Genomic DNA, 21655 nt, shown 5'->3' with positions numbered 1-21655 from the left:
AATTAAAAACTAACTTAATGAAGTTAGTTTGACCAACTTTTAAGTCAATCCGATCACGTCATAGGCTTCATATCCCCACTTTGGCAACCTTTTTACCCAAGCTCTCAATGCCTATTACCAAGCTCTAATATTACTGGTCACTTGTATGGAAACTGGAAGACAACCCATACACCCCTAAAAGTCTTCTATGATCACTTCGTTTTCCTTGGCCTAGTCATCCATCACTTTGTGTATTCTCTTTTTTTTTGATAATAGTGGTATGTTCGCCAGCTTACACACAATTCGATTAATTTCACAAGCTATCTGCTACTTTCTACCAACACAAATATCGGGTACCTCTATTTACCAAGACTTGGACGATGAGAAGAAATCACCTAGTATATATACTACTTCATTAACCACTAAACCATATTCTCTGGTGCGATCCATCACTATGCTTCTTTTTGAGGACCTATGAAAAAATCTCTTACCTATTCATGATTGCTATATGAAGATCACTTATGGATTTGCAAAAGGCAGGATTTAGATTTATCCTAAAAGTGGAACCAAACTAAGAAAAATGTTTTTATAAGTTTTATTCCAGCTGGAGGAATCCAAGGACTGGATAAGAGAATTGTTATGATAAATACATGAGTTTCTCCATTAATCAAGATGCACTTAAATGTATATAAAGTATCTAGCATGCTGAAAAGAGGGTTTCAAGGTCATTTAATAGTAAAGCTTCTAAACAATTTTTTTTAACCGTAATGTCGGGCCAGCTTGCGTGCACCTAGATTAATTCTACGAGATACCAGGTAACTCTATCCAGAAAGATTAGGATAAATGAAAAACAATCACCAAATATTTTTATTGCTGTAAAAATTTAAACTTGAAACCTTATTGTTCTCGACTCACTTCACTGACCAACATAATTTTTACCTCGTAAAAAGGCGAAAAAAGAAACCAAAGGAAGGATATGGCAATAAATGCTACATATGCACAGCATAGTAATGATATTAATCTTACTGCCTCTGCGCACCAGTTCTCCAATTTAATCAGAAGTTTGAAAGAAAGGCATAAAGATGAAAGGAGTGAGGGCTCAGGCTAATTAATCAAAGGTCCAATTGATCACTACGCTTGTATTGTAAATTGATTAAATAGTTCACGTCCCAAATTAATTAGTGATCTAAAGCCAAAAATAAATTAGAGACTATCTTGTAATCTTAAACATATAATGTGGAAGTTAAATTTAAAAAATTATCCATAAAAGAGAAACATTATTTAATGTTTGGGAACAAGCTAAAAAAAAAGACAAATAAATTTAAAAATATAATATGTTTCATCTTGTTAAAAAATGCCTACAATAATTTTATTATTAATGAAACAAATAGGCCCTTCGATTTAAACACATAACAGGCATGTATTGGCTTGGTGTAAAGACTCGGTGCGGGTAAGTTTTTCTCGGGCTTAAAGCGTATACCTCATTTTTAAAGGCATCGAGCACCCCTTATAAGTTGCTGCTTTGACCTGCATAGAGAGACATCTGTTTAGGTGAACGTCAAACTTAAAACATAACAGAATTTTTGAGTATTAAAGATTTGGGAAATAAATTCTCACTGGAGTGGGACTTTCTTCTTCAGTCAGCATGCTCCCGGAAACGTATGATATTATTGATAAAGGTCCTCTCGCGACGATAGCTGAAGATTAAGATAGATAAGACTCACGAATATACATACAAATACTTTCAGAATACAATTTAGTTAAAGGACTTCCAAATTATAAAAGTTAAGTTTTGATGTCGTGTTTTAGCCTAGTTTACACTTTACCAGACTTACCACAGTGCATTAAACTACAAAATGTTAGCTCCGCCAAAGTCATCTAACAGTAATTTTTGCAAAGAAACGAACCTTTGGCTTTAACTCAACAACAAAAACTAGCTTAAAAGATGAGAACTATCCAAGACCATACGAGATAAAAAACAATCCATCCCACAACCACAAGACGATTTAATACACACACACCCTCCCGACGCATGGTCAGACTTGCCAACTGGTGCGTGGTCAATATAATATGGGGGCCAACAATGGGGCACATAATAATAGGGACAGTTTTGATTCTGCTACCATGTTAAGAAAAGGACCTAAATCCTACCTCATGAAGTGAGGATTATCCCAAACTATATAAGGAGACAAACAACTTATCCGTCAAACCAATGTAGGACAACTTAACGATATTCATAAGATCCCAACAATCCCTTCTGAAAAGAAAAATATATATGTATGTGAGTGCGCACATTTTCATGAGTGTATAAGAGAGCGCACGAGAGAGAGAGGAAGTCCAGAAATGAAAGGCTGAAAGGTCACCTGGGAGGGAGTCGAGAGTGCTATACAAATAAACTAGACAAGTTTCAAAATACTTCATGGGTAAACAGAGATTCAAATCCTCTACTTACATGATAAAGGCTGCTAGCATGAAACTGGTTATGCCCACTAAGAAGTGAATGCTAAATGTTCTCCAGAAGTCATCCGGATCCAGAAATATCTTTTCTGAAACTAGAGTGACTATTCCAGAAAAAAGTAGAAAGGTCCAACCGGAAGGCAGACATCTGCGAAAGGAAAATGAGGATGAATCCTGAAAAAATCCAAAGAATATATCATCGTCAGTATCAAAGGAAATACCAACTCCTGAAATCCTTACACATCCAAAAATCACAAGCATCCGGAAAAATACCTGGAAATAGTTCCTGATGAATACTGCTGAGTAAGTGATCCTAAGAGCCATATCTTTTAAAAGTCAAGGAACTAGTGGCTACAAATTTTAGATGTCTTTAAGGACAACCGACAACCAGTTTCACACTTCCGACCAATTAGTTAGCCACTCATGGGCTTCCAGTTCTGTAAACAGATGCAACTGCAATAGGAGAGTAAGCAGAAATCACATATAAACTATTTCACTATTAGCAAGTTCCTGTACTTGTGAAAAGGGAGCCTACACGTGCTTGTTACCTTGACAAACTTGGCAGATAGCTATTTCGGTTTAAGCAGTCAGCCAGAATGATACTATTAAGAAAGTTTGCAATACTACTACTGCTGCACCTTTGTTACTAACTCCAAAAAACAATAGCAATCATCAGGTAAACCTTACCTTCTCCTCATGCATATAAAGCTTCTTGACATTACCACAGTGAAAAGCATGCTTCTTTTAGCCTACTTCTACATATTAGAAGTGTTCCTGAAAATAGTTCTTTCATAAAATGATTCATTACGACCTAGTAACGTGAAAGATGCTGAAAATAAAACATGCAACCCTAAGTATGGTTGCAGCATGATTATTCAAGAGAGCACCAAACTGCAAGACCTTGCCTTATTTCTGAACCAAGATATGCAGTGAGAACAATGATCATCAATTTTTTTATAACAAAAGCAAACACTTCAAAGTTTTAGAAAAGAAAAATATAGAACTTTAATATGTCATGAAAGGATACTCAAAGAATTAGCTAAAATCAACCCAATAGCACCAGCTGAATGTATAAGAGACACATTCAACACCAAATAAATCAATGAGAACACAAGCAAGGAATCATTTGAGCGCTTGAGTTGAATCTCATTTGCGACTGCATGCAAAAATGCTTCTGATGTTCCTGCACCAAAGACGAAGAAAAAGTCAACAGGATTCACAATAGATTTGTAGACTACTTGCCAGGGTAAATTCAACATATCATCTTCACAAGCTGAAGAGAACAAAGAGCAAATAAGTGGAAAAATCTTTAGGTCACATCATTCCAATTGATGATGCAGGTTACAGCAGAAGAGAACACACTTGATTGTAGATTTCAGCTACTTGAAATAGAATAAACAAGCTTTTAAAAGTTATTTAAAGCAGCCTTATCAGAAAAATGTAAAAGGAATAAACTGATCCGTAAATGATCGAATTAATAAAACAAAATTAGTAAGGAAAAAAAAGCTAAAACCTCCAACAATAATTCAAAAAGGCAATTGGTAACACTGTGTATTAGCATAGTACAAGCTGCAATGCACTGCAGCGACTTCTGGAGTTTTTCTGGATTGGTAAGAACTTGAGAACAAGTACGGAAAAGATCACAGATATCAGGATCTTTTGTTCCTCTCATACAGGTATATGCTGTTTTTAGCTGAAAGATGCAGGAACACTGCCAGTGTTATCAAAAGTGAAAAATGCAAAAAAGCTCTAAAGTCTATTGGGGCTTTAAGCGCAAATAAAACATGGTTTTAATGAGAAAAGGCGCAAATGAAAAAATACAAACATATGTTTACTCCAAGTTAAATAATTATAAGAACGAACAACAAATATATGGACAACGAAATTGAAAAAATTATGATAAACTGATAATTCAAATTGTTTAGTGCAACCCCAAAAGGACAGGCTCATTGGCAAGGAAAAGTATGTCTTAGAGCCTTGATGACGACATTAAAGCGCATAATAAGCGAGGCGAAGCGCTCAATATGTTTTCAGCCTCGTTTCAGGCCTTAAGCATACCCTGTCCTCATTGGTACATGACCTCTAATGCTTAGGGACAAAAGCCCAAAAGATGGCCTATTCCTTAAATATACCAAATTCATCTCCGACAAGATGATTGGCTGGGTAAGGCATGGCTACATGAAGCTAACCATTTATATAGGATCCGAAAAATACAAACGAACTTAAAGTATCATGCAGAGGAAAAATCACCAAGTAGTTATTCAGGCTGAGCAAACGTATAATAAGCAAGTTCTCAAACTCTCCACACACCATACAAAAGAGGCATCCATCTAATGGGATTTAAGCATGTTAAGACATAACTAAATAAATTAAGATATCCTTCTGTAACAATAAAAGTTTTCAGATGAGGTGATTTACATTTCACACAATTTCACATGGTATAGTGAGTTCAAGTGCCAATCTCATCCACAATGAAAAGTATATTCACATGCTTGGTCCTGTAAAAATTATCAGGCTAGCACGTCATAATTAATCAAATAACTAAAGCTGTAGACTCTCTAACAGTCTAGCCTTCTACCTGAAAAGATTCACATAATTTAATAAGATAGAAGAAACTTGCTATTGGTTCCATCTACCAAAAGCTACAATTAAAGTCACCAATTAATGCATGCATCAAGGTTGCAGCAGTTCAACAAGAATGAACAACAAAAATGACTCATGAATGAACTTCACCAGATTCCAGTTAAGAGCATGTTTTATCTTATAACTTTCAGTTAACATCATGCTTTTCCAAAACTTATCTGAAAGGAGAAAAACTGCATCACTCACAGAAATTTCTAACATGAACAGAACTCTAAGTAATTTCTGATATGGAGGCTGCTGCGGTACAATTAAATTACAAACTCAAATGCATCAAAATAGAAAACAAAGTTGGGAATTCCAATCTTCACAACCTTGTTTCCCATATACAAACAGCTCTGTTTCGACATCATTATTTACTAGGTTTGAACTTTCATTGGACCTGCTTAATTATCATCATATGTGTGCTTCTTGCTTCATAAGATAATCCAGTTATTAAAAAATAAACTAGTTTTTATGCAATGCTTTGACATTTTCTAGCCTTATTTACTGAGAGTTTCAGGTTGATTAGGTGCCAAGTATCACATTTGACAGTATAAGTGGTCCAAGGTTATTAATTATTATTAAACAGCTCCAATGCACGGGCTGATGCACAATTCTAAAATCTACATAATCGAGAAGAAGTCCCAAGCCCACAATATTTCATGATCAAAGGCTTTTCTTTTTAAGTCACAATATATCAGGATATGGAAGGACAAATCGCTTAGACTTACTCATTATAAAATTAAGAAAGAACCTTTGAGTCTAGATCATGGTCAGTAGCCCCATCAGGACCTAGTGAGATTATCTCATGATAATACAAATAAACCATACAGTAAAATTGGCTACTAAAAAATGGCTACTCAAACAATCATTCTTTCCTTTTTTGTCTAAGTTCTTAAGTAGAATTTTTCATGGATCACTCTAAAAAAGGAGGGACTTGGTTTATTTGGAACCTTTTAATCTGATTTAATTAGTATTCCAATCATATTTGTTTCATTAATCTAAATTGGGTTTAGTCATTAAATGAGAAAACACTGTTAAGTGATAACAGCATAAGATTTTCATGGAAGTCATAATTTTTAAACTAATTATTCAATAATTGCTTTTTAAAGAGATTATATTTGGTTATTATTATGAAAACCAAACATGATCTTACCATTCATGGCCAACAGAATTACATAGAGGCAATAGTATCGTAGAGCTGTTGAGGCTTCTCCGTCGCTCCACTTGCGACCATACAGCAACCTAATGAGAGAGTACGAATAGCTAGGGCCAAAGGCCATGACTACCAAACCTACAAGAAAAGCAATTTTGAGAATGATAGTAAGCTATTTGCAGTCTCATTTGTTTTAAGCACCTAATAGCTAAAACAAAATAAAAATTCACCAACATTTTTCTATGTAATGAATACAAGCAGAGAGTGAAACATATTGTGTGTCAGTTTATTATTTGAAGCATATTTATGAAGAAAATAAAGTGAAGCATAGGGCAATGATGCTGACACACCCAAGCAAAATGCCCAAGGAAAAACAAGTTTAAAGAACATATATTGAAACTTCTCATTTCAATGGCAGCCAGAAAACAAGTTTGCTAGACCTTTTTAAAGTTTTAGATAAGTCATAACATCCCTTCTTTGTCCCCCCATAAAACGGTCATAAAATCCCAAATGCTGAGTACAATGTACATAGGCCTCTATCTTTTAAGGCTTTCAAGTACTTTTTTCAAAGTAGACTGTGAATTTGTCACCACTCACCACAGTAGACATGTGCCCAAAATACAAGTTCGCCTAATTTTAATTCAGGTCTTTATTAGCTTCAGGATTTAGTAGTCCATTCCACTCGCGCAAAAGGTTACTTCGGTAATTAAGGCACACATTTAATTAATTCATAAAAAATGTCAATTAATTTAAATCTCTCTGTTTGCATAAATAAGGTAGTCAAAGTAATATGCTTTACTCTATATAACTTGTCCTTCAAACACCTCATATTCTCTTTCCAGATCGCCCATATTATGCAAAACGGAGAAATGATCCATAGTTTACTGCCCATATCATACAGGATTGTGTAAAGAACAGTAATTAATAAGACAGAGAGGACGCAATAGTGATTTCACATAGTTCTCTCATTCGAAAAACAAGGTTAATTCCTGTAAGAAAATATATAACATAATGTATAAGTTGTCAAAAGGTAAATGATCAGCACCCGGAATGTTTAACAGTAGAATAAGTTCCAAAAAAAAACGACATCATTGATAAAACTGGATCTGAGAACCAATGTTTGCTAAGACAACATGTCCGAAAAGAGTAGGACTTGGCTCAACTACTAGAAGATGAACAGTCATTTCTTATTTTACTCATTCAGTAACAAGTTCTTAATTTTATGACCCAGTAGGATATTAGTAGAAATAGTTAACCACTAGTCTAGCTCCATAGAAAGAAAATTTTAAGGATGTATTTCTTTTGAAGTAATATTGAAGCAAGATCTGTTATGAAAGAATGTCAGAGTCACCTATTAGTAAAACAAGTTTCAACGCTTCGGTCAAACTTTTTCCCAGTTTCTTTTGCTTCTGAGTCTGTTCACCTGTCAAAACAGTAAAACAGTTTAGTTATCAAATTGCCACTTCAAATTGGATGAACAGAACTGAATTGCCATAAAGTTTATTTATTTTTTAATAGCTTTGCAGCAGTCACAAACACCAAAAATGCAATATCAGAAATGAGATGCCTAACATTGGAAAAAATAATTTGTGATGGGCCTGACTCTGATACCATGTTAAGAAATGGTCCTTGGACCTAATTTAACCCCAAAGCTAGATCATGACTTAACCCAAGGCTAGATTATGAGGGGAGGATTGTCCAAAGACTAAATAAGGAGACCAAGAACCCCCTTCTCCCACCGATGTGAGACTCCAACAGTTGCAAGTTTGGATATCAAGCTGTAAGTCATGGATGAAACTACTCATTGGGTCTTGGTGCACTAAATCAGAACTCCAGGAAAATTCAGTGTTCTTTCTATCATCAATTTTAAGAAGCTTTCTAGGGAAAACTAAGGGGAAAAGATGACATTTTGCCTTTTGCTATCAAAGGCACGTCCTCTCTAATACCAGTTGTTTGAATAGATTAACACTTTTTTGAGAAAAGTAACTGCGTATTATATCCAAAAACAGTACTTAGGTAGTACTTAAGAGATTAAGATTGACAACCTATAGATCAAGATACTGGAAGAGTTAGTCTGACAAGTGCAGAATACAATTGATGTTAAAAGATCATTGGGTTCAAAGAAGTAATAGATCAGGCAAAATCCTGTCAAAGAAACAAATAGACCAAGTAGCATCAGAAAATAATCAAAGTAATAGTTCATTTAGGTGGTTAAAGTTAAAGAAAAAGAAAGCTCATTTTCTATTTATTAGCTTCTGTTCAAAATCGGAATGTAAGACATGCTGACAACTAGCCAATACCAGTATAATTGTGGTTTAACAGAGTAGAAGTATTTTTAATGGGCATGGCATCACTTAAGGAACCACTATTCTATCCGCGTCTCGTCTTTGAACTTCCTTAGAAGCCAATCAACAATCCTGTTAAGAACAGGTTCTGCTTGGCAAAAAGTGATAGGTAGGAGGTGATTATTTGTCATTTCCCTTTTGGTTAGTAAAAGTGGGTTAATTTAACCTCTCAAATCTAGATTGAAGGATGAATTATATCTCTATTACTTCCCTTGTAATTGTGTCATGGAATAATCCTACTAAGGAAGTAAACTGATGAACTTCTCGCTCCTTGCCCCTCCCTTCTTTTGAAACCAAATTAGCATTACTCACCAAGGTAACAGCTATTTAGGTGAAAAAAGAAATTGAGAAAATAAGATGATTACGATCAACCAGAGTCCTAAAAGGAAGGCGAGATAAACCTGATGCAGACCTTGCAAATGTAGCATATGAACTTTCTTCAAATGGGAGAAACACCAGCCTAACCACTAAGCTGCCTGAAAAACAATTTAGTATCTGGTTAAATTATGACACATTTAAGCAAAATATGCTGCTATCTTAAGAAACACGGTAAGTAGAAGCCAGAATAACGAACTAAAATACCTAGTTTATCTACAAGCCCATATACTGCTTGATTATATGGTGTGTCCAACCATACAAGAACCATCTTTTCTCCTTCTTGAAGAATCAACTTGCGGAAAGATTGAAAGGTAAACAACATACACATTTTTGAAAGTTGTTCATCAATGCCTCCACTTCCTACACTAAAAGGATATTAACTGTCAACTAAAATAATGGTAGAGAACAAACATTCCAATAGAACTGTCAACATAAAAGGAAAGGGCAGAGAAATTTTGTAAAGACAACTGATAACTCCAAACCGAAAGCAGGCTTTGTAAAGCCCCACGAGTTTCTAGATTAATTTGGGATCAATTTGGGACGTGAATGAAGTTATTGTAGTGAATCAGAGGTACGTGAACCCACATAAAGGTGTAGGAACATGGTTCATAAGGCGAAGTAGAAGTCCTTGAATTTTAGTCTCAATGCTTCAAACTGTTCATCACTTGAAGTTATACAGAGAAAGTTATGTGTGATTTAATGAACAACATACTTCAGAAAATGCAGCACGATTTGCCGTTGCAGCACATGCTAAACAGAGACACTATCAATTCCAGCACAGATTTGCACTGCGGCGCAGAAATGTGGCTTGCGAGTCACGATGCAGGCTGGCGCAGGTTTAAGTATTAAAAAGAACGGGAAGAAAGAAATTGGTTCCATTCTTATAAATACAAGACATTTTCTCTCGACCCCAAGTCATCAAAAGTTTCTCCTACTACCAAAGGTAAATTTCTAAATCGCTTAAAATTAAATAACTACTCTCAAACAATGATTCGGACAGGGCTTCATCTTGAACTAGATACCCAACAAACATTCAGGAACAAGTTAGGATTCAAGTGAGAACTTTGCAACCCAACTTCTACGTTAATTCTTAGAAAAATACTATTTATAAAATTTGTTTGCAGGAGGAAAGAAGAAAAGAAGGAAAAGCTTCATTCTCATTAAAAAAAACTTCATTGTTTTCTTTAGGACCAATATAGACACATTATGTCTGCCTGCTTACATCTTCCTCTCTCTCTCTCTCTCTCTAGGTGATTCTGTACTCCGTCTGTAATTTTTCTATAAGCACCACCCTTGTGCCTTACTTTGTGTGGAAAAAAATCATCATTTATCAAGAAAATATGACATGTATAACATATATGATAGCAATAGAGGATGATGAAGTATTAGAACTCTTACCTAAAAGGGAAGAGATCAGAACAGCTATACACGTGGAAAAGAAGAAAGTAGCCCCAATAGCCAAAGAACACACAAACTCCAAACGCGACTTGTGACAAGGCAAATGCGATTGCTTTCTCCTGAAAGTAAGAAATTTTAATCTTCAATCCTGAACAGGTACACTAGGTGTCTATGCCATTGAGCAACAACATAGTCCATCTTTTGCATAAACAATTTAAGACAGTAATTCATGTTACAACTGAACATGATTAAAAGCAGCTAATGGTAAACTTATTTAAACTTAGTAAATAAAGATAACATCAAAACAAACAACTAAAAGAGTAAATAATGCAGATGTTGATTACCATGCCAGGTAGATTTACAATGAGGATGTAAGTAGTTATACAACGTGAAAGGGTAGCTACACTTTCAACTACCAGACGCAACTTGAGGAGAAGCAAATTCTGAGATAAGATGTAAAAGGGTTCAGCCAGTAGCTCCAATATACATGCAAAACCTGCTCAGGGAATAAAATTCCAAATAAAATAAAAATGTCAAACAACAGAAACCAAAAATCACAAAATCAACTTCTGGGGAAGGTCATCGGTCTGATCCATGCTACTTTCAAGTCTCGAACCTCCAACCAGATGCAGGCAGAAGAAACGGTTCTAAGCAGGTCAGGATGACATTAAAATCACATTGAAACCAAAGACATAAAGCCAATGAACTGATAGAAAAAAATGCACACGTCCAATTAATAACGATTTTAGAAGGGTCTAGATTCAAACTCTCAACAGTGATGGTTCAAAAGCCTAAAAAAATGCAATTAGTAAACAGAGTCATTCTTTTTTGGAGATAAGTAATCATGGAAAACTGAGTTTTCCGGGCTCACATTGATAAGCAGCTTGTAGAATTAGCGCAAAACACAATGCTTTAAAAGATTATATCAAAGTTTAAGCTCACCATTTATCCATATAGCCTGTGCAAATTGACTAAAATAACTTAGTTCTTGCCACCATAAAACAAAAATACATCCTGCAAATGTGATAATTATTCCCAAAGGGAGAGTCATCCATGCTACTTTCAAGAGTTTTGCTGCATTTCCTCTCCCTGATGATCCACCACTGCAATTTAAACACAGTAACAACCTTAAACATTAAACTCATAATCGAAAAAGATATTTGCAATGAAATTCACAAAGCAGATATAAAATGGAAGAAATCGAAGGAAAAATAACCTTTCTGTACTCATCACAATGTCAAACCATGGAAATAAACCTGGTTATTTTGGGGGGATTTTTTTTTTTATTTCCCTGGTTTGGTTTCATTTCCCTGGTCATGTCAAACCAGGGAAATAAACTCTCTACTTGCTCAATTTCAGAATCTGTGAACTATTTGGAGGTGATATTAGGAGAGTCATATAAACGGTCAAAAAACAGACATTTGGTTTCCCAAAATAGAGTATCCTCTTTCCCTTCCTCGCATATTTTTCTGAGAACTCAAAACCTTAGCCAACCTATCTGCTCTCGTCTGTGTCAAAGACGTCTAAAAATATTTTCACATACTTATCCGTGTTGTCACAAAAAAATATTAGTCTTTCTCCACACAGGACTTTTTACATTTTTATGTCGATGCTGAGAAAAGCAGTGGATTTTATGGAGACTTTAGGAAAATGAGAAAATGCAAAAGTGGATGATTTTACAAACCTTCTGAGCTTTTTGCAGATTAAATGAAAATCCTTGATGATACACCTGCCTAGTTATTTTTAATAAGTACAAATAAATATATCTTTCTAAAAGAAGTTAAAAATAACAAGCATCATTAGGTATGATGTGAATCACATAAAACAGCCACAACAAAAGTATAAAAACCTGTCTTATTAACTATGACCATGACCACTTGAAGAAAAATATATCCTTACGGCATGAGATAAATAGTGAACTCTTTAATCTCAATAATGAGAAAGTTGCGACATGTTTCCACTGATTGATACTTTTTATCTATTGAAGCTAAAAGAAGTTGTGAAATGAAATGCGAACAACAAAACTAAATGTAGCATCATAGTAAATATCTAATAGTACCTATAAATGTCTGCCCTCATGCATGCTCTTCTGAAGCCCTCTCGACTAAGAAAAAGCACACAAGTAATGAACAAGTGAAATTGTACAGCATACAACTGCATGATTTACCAACAAGATGTTAGACATTTTCCTTTACATAAAACCAAGAGCTCAGGTTGGGGAGTGTAATAAAGCAGCTGAGTTGATAAGACAACTTCGAACTCAAATCACCACAAAAATTAAAGAAATAATGGCTAATCAATTTGGTACATGTCGATGTCGTGACGTCTAGTTTACAATCAGTCAGCCACAAAAGTTTAAACTAGACAAAGGGAAAAGAAACAACAAAAACTTCCAGAAGGAAAGGTGAGAGAGCTCTTCTCACTCTTCAATCCAGCTAATTTAGTTGACAGATCCCTATTTTCTTTCTGTCCATAGATATGTAGAGGTTGCTATATTTTTATAATTCAAATTAACAGCAAAGTAGTAGAGGTAATACCTAAATAAGCTCAATGTGGAATCTCTCTAACAGACTTATTACATACTTTAAATACTATTTTAGAATATAGCTGAAATACCAACTCTAATATATGACCAATTCATACTTTGTTTTGTTCAGCTTTGATCACCTGTCTGTTAGAGCCCACAAAATTCTATTCGAATTTAATATGAAACACCACGAAATCATAAACAGTTTCCATTATTTTTTTGATAATCATTAACTACAGTAATATTTTCAAATGTTGTATCCTCACCTCAAGGAGAGTGCAACAAGTGAGACGAAACAACTGCAAACCAACTTATTGATAAATATAATCTTAAAATACTATATGCATATACATAAGACAATAGAACAACATAGCCTCAATCACAAACTTGGGGTCAATTACATGAATCCTTTATATTCATTCATTTGCTAAGATTAGCGTTGAGAACCCCGACTATTCCACCGTATACTTTCTACGTCACACCAGCACAGATATCGGGTAACTATGTCAACTAAAGCTTAAGTAGATGAGAACAAAATTAACTAGCAAGGATCACGGTTCACCAAATTCATTAAGTACTATCTCATATCTTTAGCATAATTTCTTCATTACTATATTTCCTTTTCATACTTGAGTTTGATATATCCTACTTGAGCTGAGTATCTATTGGAAAAAGCCTCTCTGCCTTCACAAGGTAGGCCTGTGCAATTACACACGGTTTATCGTTGTTGTTATTGTTGCTAATGCTACACCTCGGGAGCTGAATCCTCTACATTAATTCAACTTTTCTTGTGTTCACTTCACTCCAATGCTCACTAAATTGTCATTTAAATCTTTGAAACAACTTCTAATTGGATCACTTACCATATAGAAAGACGATAATTATTGAGAAGTAATTTTTTTTAGGATAACTGTAGTGTCCGGGAAAGCTTTCGCACACCTATAACCACCCACCAGCAACAAGTATCAACTAACTTTTGTTCACTAAGAGTGGGAGAAATGAGAAAAAAATCACCTAGTAATATAGAACAAGGATTAAAATAGAAGATTACCGCATAATCTTCTTCAGTTAGATGTCGAACGATCCAAGAGTTGAATATGAACGGTATTCCCCTTGATAAAAATTGAGTAGCTACAAGCATAACACATCACATAACAAAAAACTGTATGAAGAAAAAGTATAAAATTGAACAAAGAAAAACTGAGAAAAGCACTGACCGAGCAAGTACTTAAATGTGTGCGATAGATTCGCCGGACGGTCACCTTCTTCACTTGATTTCGACATTGCTTCAACTAAATTTCTCTTCTCTATCTATGGCGTCGATTGATCGAACAAGTGAAGAAGAACATGAATGAAATTGGGTTTATTGGGTTGTTTACGGCCCGTTCTTACTTTAAATAATGTGGACTTTGAACCGGGTTTATGAGTTATGGTGGGATTGCTTAAATCAAAGCTCGGGTTTAAATTTTAGATAAAGAGAATTTTATTAAAAGAACGTTAAATATTATATATAATGGGCAATCTAGGATTTAGAGTTTATTTGGCTTAGTTTAAATATATAATTTAAAAATTTAAAAACTTTATTAGTTTTATTTTTAAAAAAATAAAAAATAGTATACACTTTTATATCAAAATATTTTTCTTATAAAATCATGAATATATTTTTAATTTGTAATTAAAAATGAGATAAAAGCTCAAAAAATGACCAAAATAAAAGATAAATACGACGGGAGGTTATTGGGAAGTGTCACATCATCCTTTTCACATTCTCATATATATATATATATATATATATATATATATATATATATAATCGTGTTTTTTTTACACATCCTTTAAGAAAATATTTTTAAGAGAATATTTTAATTATTTTATTTTATACTCGTCTATATATATATATATATATATATAAAATTGTTTTTTTTCTTTGACACATTCTCTAAGAACATATTTTTTAAGAGAATGTTTTAATTATTTTATTTTATACTCCTTTATATCTTAAGTATAATCTCTCTTCATTAAATATTTATTTTATTAAGGTATTTATGGTCTTCGAGAACAAAGAAAAAATAATTAACTTCTGTCTTAAATTTTTAAAGTAAAAAATAATTATTATTAGAGATTCCAATAGATAGTTTAAGAATAGGGGATTTTTAAGAAAGTTTTTTCATTTACAACTAAAATATTTGACTTCTAAAATTGTTGCAAATCATATTTTGAGGCCCTGCTGTATATCTCTCATCATTGAATCAAAGCCAAAACTATAAGGAAAGCTAAAACAAGTAAATCTCCAACAACAATATAGTGATGATATATATCAAATACACCATGTACAAGAGTGTTAAATAGACGAGTTGAATTGAATTTGAATGACTTAAAATAAGATTAATGAATGAATGAGTTATAAATCTAATCAAACTCCGCTTGTTATAATTTCATAGTTAAATTTTACCGCTTTTAATAACATAATCCTCGCGAGTATTAAATGGACGAGTTGAATTGAATTTGAATGACTTAGAATAAGATTAATGAATGAATGAGTTATAAATCTAATCAAACTCCGCTTGTTATAATTTCATAGTTAAATTTTACCGCTTCTAATAACATAATCCTCGCAAGTGTTGAGTCATTTTCCTTGATGCTAATGTGAAATGGTCCTTCTCTTATAACCGGTAAGAAGAAACACACTGAAAATTAGTATATATTTAGCAACATATCATGGCATGAAAACTTGATCAGGTCTTTTGGAAATAGACTCTCTATCTCCATGAGTTAGTAGTTACTTTACATACACTCTACCCTACCTAGATCCGACTTAGTGAATTTTACACGATATGTTTGTTGTTGTTGTATCATGAAAAACACTATGGGGACAAGATGAGTGGGAAGTGGAAGTTTGGCGATGATCAAGGGGTTAATGTTGGAGATGGAAAGGAGACAATGAGCTTGAAAGACCATTTATGAAACTTGTTATCTTTACTTTCACTAGGCAACTTATATTCCTCGTTTTTAATAAACTTGTTTTCCTAGAGAAAATATTCTCCTAGCAATGGTTTTTTAGGTTATTGATAGTTTTGGACAGTTTACAAGCAAATCTCTCTCACAATTTTCATTTAGCAACTGAGAGTTGAAGGAAATCTATTTGAGCAACACAAGGTTCTTAGATATGCACAAGATATTGAAGACAAATCCTCCATACAGGAAATCAGAAGATCTTCTAAATCTAGAAATTGAAGTAAATGTTTCCCTAACAACAGAAACCCTGCTCTAACTTGACAAATTAAGGTGACCTTAAGCTCAACTACATCAGATTGTTCAGGAGGAAATCAACATCAGGAGTGACAACAGCCCGTTTTCCGAGTTCTCCCAGCTGACAACACTGCTTCTCAGCAGTGTTGATTGCAACAACATCTTGAGAAAAAGAGCATTCTACACCAGGAGAAACCTGCAAGTAGTTTCTTGATGTTAGAGGAGTTTCATGTTGACAGACACATTGCACGAGACCAAAAAAGTGATTGAACATTATGATGAATGTATTTGCGAAAAACTGCAGGTTTATTTTCCACTTCCGTTTCACAGATCACTTTGCTAGGTCATACTTCAAACGCGAGGTAGATGAAAAGGATTCATTAACCGAAGTACCATACATTATCGAGAAAAGGCTAACATTGTACCACTAGGGGAAGCTTAAGAATTGTTTGAACCACAAGTCTCAGTGGAAATAAGGAAGAAAGCAAATGGAAGAAGATGTGATGCTTGTTCTGCTAAATAAATTGATTCTTTGCATGATAAAATGCTAAAGTTAGGGTCATTCATGGACAGTTCACAGTAAACACTCTGGAGTCCTAATAGTTAAATCATCTTACGGAAGTGTAATATCTTTAAATTGAGAAGACGAGTTTATTATCAAACTGAAAATTTTAGTTTGTCTAGAAAGCAAGGAGAAGATGTGACTCACATCGTATAGAATGTCTCCAAGCTTCAATTTAATTGCTCCACTCTTGTAAACCAGCATTTTCCCCATGCTTCCCGCGGGCAACTCTTGCAAACTGCACACTTTGTTTGTAGTATTATTATGTCGTCTGGAGATTGTAGAGCTGTCAGATATCTCTTTCCCTTTTGCACTGGCAAGAAATCTGGGAGCACTGCCAGCAACTTCTTTTCCCTTAAGCATAGGTGATGACAATGTTGCAGCTATGTCACTTTTGTCCCCTGGCAATGTCAAGCTGACAGCAGTATCTCTACCTCCTGTGCTAGCTTGCAACTTGCTTAGCGGTAAATTAGCAGGAAGCTGAAGAAAAAGAAGCTGCACATCATCCTTCTTTTCCTGTTAACCAAATATCCATATTAGTAATCTAAGGGAAGAACTTGTTTTTCTACGAATATGTTTTTGTATTCAGAATTACTGCATAGAGCAGATACCAACCAGTAAGCCAAGCTCTGAAGCAGGATTTATATTATTTTCATCATACTCAGCATTTTTTGCAGCCTCTCCAAATTCAGCTTCATTTAAAATTTCTACAGGCCAGAAAAAACAGGAACAAATAAATGATAATGCGAAATCATGGCATAAAAAATGAGAAACGAACATGACAGTTCTATCATCTTCTTTAAGACTAAATCATTTATACTAATAGGCAATAGTTGCTGCATCTTAAACCACAATAACTTCTTTCTTTATCATCATTCATCTCTAAATCAACGACTCAAACAAGTCGCATGCCCCAAAGCAACTGACAATTGACAAGAGGGACTAAGCTGCGCTCTTCGAATTGCAGCAAATGGTCGGAGATCATAGAGAAAAACATTAGCACAGTATTAAAAAGAGAAACACTTCTGACAACATCGCAGAGAAGTGTACTACACCAGGAACTGATATTGGCAAAAACTGAAGTTTCTTGTATTAAAAGTGGAGAAAGGTCTAAAAGTGAATAGGCCCAAAGCTTTAGTGTAGTGGTAAGAACACAATGCATGATATGTCTCCTAGGCACACATCACGGGTTGAATCTGCCGCATATAAAAGCTTAGTTTTTAAGTGGAGAAAGGTAGAGGGGCAGCCTCAGTATTCATCGAGTTCCTAACTGTGAGACATTAGCCCTCGAGAATTTCTCGGTTATAAAAAAATCTAGGAGTGGATATACAATTTGATAAATTCACACTTTATGGTAAAATGACAAAAAGTTAGTTTCTTATGGTAATATGAAATGGAAATTATAGGGACAAGCTCTAACTTGGATGATTGACATACTTTTAGGGAAACACACAGGAAAGCAAACTAGTCAGTTAGGGGAAAAGGGAGTTAGATTGTTTTTGCTTTAAAATATTCCTGTTTATTCAGAAATACCTGGATCTCCAGCATATGGTCTTCTCAGAGGAAGGGTTACAGGATAGTTGCTATGATGGTAATCCTGCCAAAGCATCAAGAAGCAAACGGGTCAGTTAATGGATGTTGGTTTGGGCATTGTGGTGCCTAAAGAGATGTGATAGCAGGAAAAACCATTACCCAAGGTTCTTTATACTCTTTCTTCCTTTTAAGTAAAGAATCTGAATTATTGACTGACATTTCAGCAAGATCTGGTCCAGTACTTGAAGGTAAAGTAGGTAAAGAATCAATGTCCATGTTATCACAAGATTCATTGTCTTTCAGAGTACTATCCTGATTGACAGTGAGTTCCCTAGACTTCCCAGAAGTCTTTGTGGAAGTTGGTGATGCTACTCCATGAGCAAATGCAACCTCAACTGCAGCTTTCATTTTAATGTCAATGCACTTTCATCAAAAAAAAAAATCCATGACCATAAACAATAAGGAACGAGAAAACTGCCAATAACTAATAGTATGATGAATAAACTGGCAAGGTGTATATGTCTAGCCAGACTTGCACGCTTGGCATATTGATCACAATGCATCTCATATAAAAACTTGAAGAGTGACACTAAACTGAAGCATCACTAGCGATTCCAGGAGAAGAGAAAGCTTACCTTTTTTCTCTGTTTTAGGTTTCTGTCTAGTCAAGCGCTCCTGATCAGACAAAAGAGAATAATTATTGTCAACAGTAGCGGACCCAGGATTGTCATTAAAGGGTGTCAATGGTTGTAGTAAAAATATAATTATCGTCATTTGTCAACTAACTATAAGGAGATTAAAGTTGTAAACTTGTAACAGAAATACTACTTAAATGATACAATGTTTCAGTATGCATCGTTCTTCTGTTAATCATCTTTTGTCATCCATAAAGACCCTTATGGATGGGATGAGCACAATTACTAAGAAATTGATTCACTTATATCCTCAATCAAATAATAGACGCCATATAACACGCGTATAACTCCACTTTAATCACCCATTTCTTAGTTGTATTTCACAGTATATCATTTTTTTCTGGGATGATGTCAACTTATTGGTTGCAGTTTTACTCTAAACTTCATTCATTTTGATAAGAATACCCATTATAGCCTTTCCCTCTTCTTCTTCTTCCCCTTTCCATGTTCACAGGACCACCCTGCCGAAATAATTTCTACCCCACTTTTAAATTCTCTAATATTTTGGACACAACTATATAATATCTCATTGGATTTCCCCAAAAGAACACTACTTTATAACTATCATCATCCTACAACAACATTTTCTCCTTATTTGGGCTTGAGACTAGCTATGCAAAATCTTAGGTAGGAAGAGTTTGTGATCCCGATAGAGCGAAATAGATATATGAGGATTGATATAGCCAACTCCAATTAGTCTTAAGATTGAGACACAGGGTGCATTGGCTATGAAGGAAAACGTTCTCTTGAAAAATAAATAGGTGTGATTTCTTACTTATTTTCTTATGTTTCGTAATATTAATCCAAAAAGTATTTATACATAATCTAGATAAATATGATGAGAGGTGAGGTAGGGGCAAAGACGAGGTATGTTGGAGGGTGGAAGGTCACAACTCACAACTAATGTGGAGAAACTTTTTCCCCCCTTCTTTTACCAGGAAAGTCATTTTCCTCACTCTTGATAACTTGTTTTCCCAGAAAAAATATTTTCATATATATATATATTTTCATATATATATATATATATATAAAAGGAAAATATTTGAAATCCATAATGAAGCACATGGCTTTGACATACACTACAAATTGAAGCTAATTAAATAAACAAAAAGTTAACAAAATCTCTTTTCTTAAAAAAAAATAATATTAATATCTCTTGATTATTGTGCTAAAACTATATAAACACATAGGAACAAGCAATAACAACTACAAAGTGAAAAATGGAGGATGAATTTACATTGACTTTGCGCAGAACAGCTTCAGCAGCTTCATTATCATCCCTATCCTCATTTCCATCTGCTTCACTGCAAAAGAAAAAAAAAACTAACGAAATCAATACTAAAAAAATACACTGTAAATGCCAAAAAAATAAGAAAAAAAAAGATACTTTTTAGGTTGTGCAGGATTTTGCTTCTTTCGACGGGGAGGTCCTTTGGGAGCGAATTTCACCTGTAAAATAAGAGTTAAAAATGAATAATTTAGTAACAGAAGAGAGAGATCTGGAGGATAATGGAACAAAATTTGGAAATTTGTAAAAAAATAAAAATAAAAAAAAATAAAAAAAAGAACCTTTCTAGTGCTTGAAGAAGAAAGAGGTAAATCTGGATCCATGGTTGGGCAAAATACGGATGAGAGTTAACGGATCTAAAGCAGAATTGCAGAAGATGATCGTGAAGAAGAAGAAGAAGAAAAAAAAGCAGAAAATGAGATTCGAACCCCAGACGTTGTCTAGACAGAATGGCGATACGACCACAATAGCTAAATGCAGCTTTAAGCCCAAAGGTGGAATATAAAATATATGTTTGCACTTCTCTAAATTTTGCTAAAATAAGTTAAAATTTATCATTTTTCTATGGGGGTTCTCCGATGTCCGGAATCGTATCGGAGTTTGATTAATCTGAATGGGTATTAGGTAGGGCTCATTCTAAGGATAGCACTTGTAATCCTACAAGTTGGATATGAAGAGTGAAGAGTGTAGAGTGCATACAGATCTTATATGAAATTCGAACCCTAGACGTTGTCAAGGCAGAATGACGATACAAACAGAGTTGCTAAATGCAGCTTTAAGCCCAAAGGTGGAACATAAAATATATGTATGCACTTCTCTAATTTTTGCTAAAGTAAATTAATTTATCATTTTTTGTGGGGGTTCCTCCAATTTGATGTCAGGTATCGCATCGGAATTTGATCAATCTGAATTTGTATTAGGTAGGGCTCACTCTAAGGGTAGGGCTTGTAATCCTACTAGTTGGATATGAAGAATGTAGAGTGTATACGAATCTTACTCAGATAAAATGTTATTAACCATAAAACTTCGGTTTAAAATAAAGTATAAACAAATAATTTGAAAACAGTCATATCGAAATAAGAACAATAACAACAATGTGAAAATGAGAGCACTACACATCTTACAAAGGAATGAATAGTATTACAACAAAAAACGCACGTGATACACAAAGAACAAGAAACAATAGAATAGTGCTTATACCATTGATAAGAAAGGAGGTTTAAGTACGATCATCAAGTCTGTTATGCTTGATCACTTTTGTGTCTTATGTAAAAAAGAAAGAAATAAAGTCTCTCATTGATTAGGAAGATAACTCTTTATTTATATTGAATTGATTCTATTAAGATTGTATAGATCTAGTAAAAGAGAGTTATACTTATTATTTATGTCCAAATTTATTTTTTACGGTAAAAGTTAATTGATACAATAAATGTTTCAATCGTTACATTTATAATTTTGACTTTTCC

The 21655-nt window shown here is 34.2% G+C and overlaps 2 protein-coding genes across 5 annotated transcripts; both read right to left on the bottom strand.

Moving 5' to 3' along the window:
- Positions 1–1216: 1216 nt before the first annotated feature.
- LOC101254206 (uncharacterized) lies at positions 1217–14335 on the bottom strand. 3 transcript variants are annotated; one of them, XM_026031240.2, is made up of 16 exons: positions 14080–14094; positions 13914–13993; positions 13726–13801; positions 12395–12489; positions 11278–11438; positions 10680–10831; positions 10336–10454; positions 9142–9302; positions 8961–9035; positions 7566–7637; positions 6215–6352; positions 3464–3619; positions 2710–2762; positions 2432–2610; positions 1597–1676; positions 1217–1506 (listed from the first exon to the last, which is right to left on the bottom strand). In XM_026031240.2, the coding sequence occupies exons 3-15, from the start codon at positions 13726–13728 to the stop codon at positions 1616–1618; spliced, it is 1425 nt and encodes a 474-aa protein (XP_025887025.2). In that variant the 5' UTR covers positions 13729–13801; positions 13914–13993; positions 14080–14094; the 3' UTR covers positions 1217–1506; positions 1597–1615. The 3 variants fall into 3 exon arrangements, with proteins under 3 accessions (XP_025887025.2, XP_004240013.2, XP_025887026.2); XM_004239965.5 differs by lacking the exon at positions 13726–13801 and having other exon boundaries at positions 14080–14335; XM_026031241.2 differs by lacking the exons at positions 12395–12489; positions 13726–13801; positions 14080–14094.
- A 1668-nt stretch (positions 14336–16003) lies between these two features.
- LOC101254492 (uncharacterized) lies at positions 16004–20811 on the bottom strand. Of its 2 annotated transcripts, none has more exons than XM_010323174.4 (9): positions 20471–20811; positions 20289–20350; positions 20139–20205; positions 18842–18881; positions 18366–18601; positions 18207–18270; positions 17289–17380; positions 16821–17189; positions 16004–16307 (listed from the first exon to the last, which is right to left on the bottom strand). In XM_010323174.4, the coding sequence occupies exons 1-9, from the start codon at positions 20510–20512 to the stop codon at positions 16164–16166; spliced, it is 1116 nt and encodes a 371-aa protein (XP_010321476.2). In that variant the 5' UTR covers positions 20513–20811; the 3' UTR covers positions 16004–16163. The 2 variants fall into 2 exon arrangements, with proteins under 2 accessions (XP_010321476.2, XP_019069374.2); XM_019213829.3 differs by having other exon boundaries at positions 18366–18607; positions 20471–20670.
- Positions 20812–21655: the final 844 nt, after the last annotated feature.

The sequence above is a fragment of the Solanum lycopersicum genome, chromosome 5 (genome assembly GCF_036512215.1).
Source record: "Solanum lycopersicum chromosome 5, SLM_r2.1".
NCBI classification, from domain to species: Eukaryota; Viridiplantae; Streptophyta; class Magnoliopsida; order Solanales; family Solanaceae; genus Solanum; species Solanum lycopersicum.
This window is presented reverse-complemented; position numbering and strand designations above follow the sequence as displayed.

Excerpts from the sequence above, each read along its gene's own strand:
- LOC101254492 (XM_019213829.3), bottom strand. The coding sequence starts at position 20,512 with ATGGATCCAGATTTACCTCTTTCTTCTTCAAGCACTAGAAAG. Across the intron at positions 20,351-20,470 it reads CTTCTTCAAGCACTAGAAAG|GTGAAATTCGCTCCCAAAGG; the intron begins GTTCTTTTTTTT and ends CTTATTTTACAG. Across the intron at positions 18,608-18,841 it reads ACCTAAAACAGAGAAAAAAG|CTGCAGTTGAGGTTGCATTT; the intron begins GTAAGCTTTCTC and ends TTAAAATGAAAG.
- LOC101254206 (XM_004239965.5), bottom strand. The coding sequence starts at position 14,146 with ATGTCGAAATCAAGTGAAGAAGGTGACCGTCCGGCGAATCTATCGCAC. Across the intron at positions 10,832-11,277 it reads ACAGGCTATATGGATAAATG|GTTTTGCATGTATATTGGAG; the intron begins GTGAGCTTAAAC and ends TTCCCTGAGCAG. Across the intron at positions 6,353-7,565 it reads GAAACTTGTTTTACTAATAG|GTTTGGTAGTCATGGCCTTT; the intron begins GTGACTCTGACA and ends CTTTTCTTGTAG.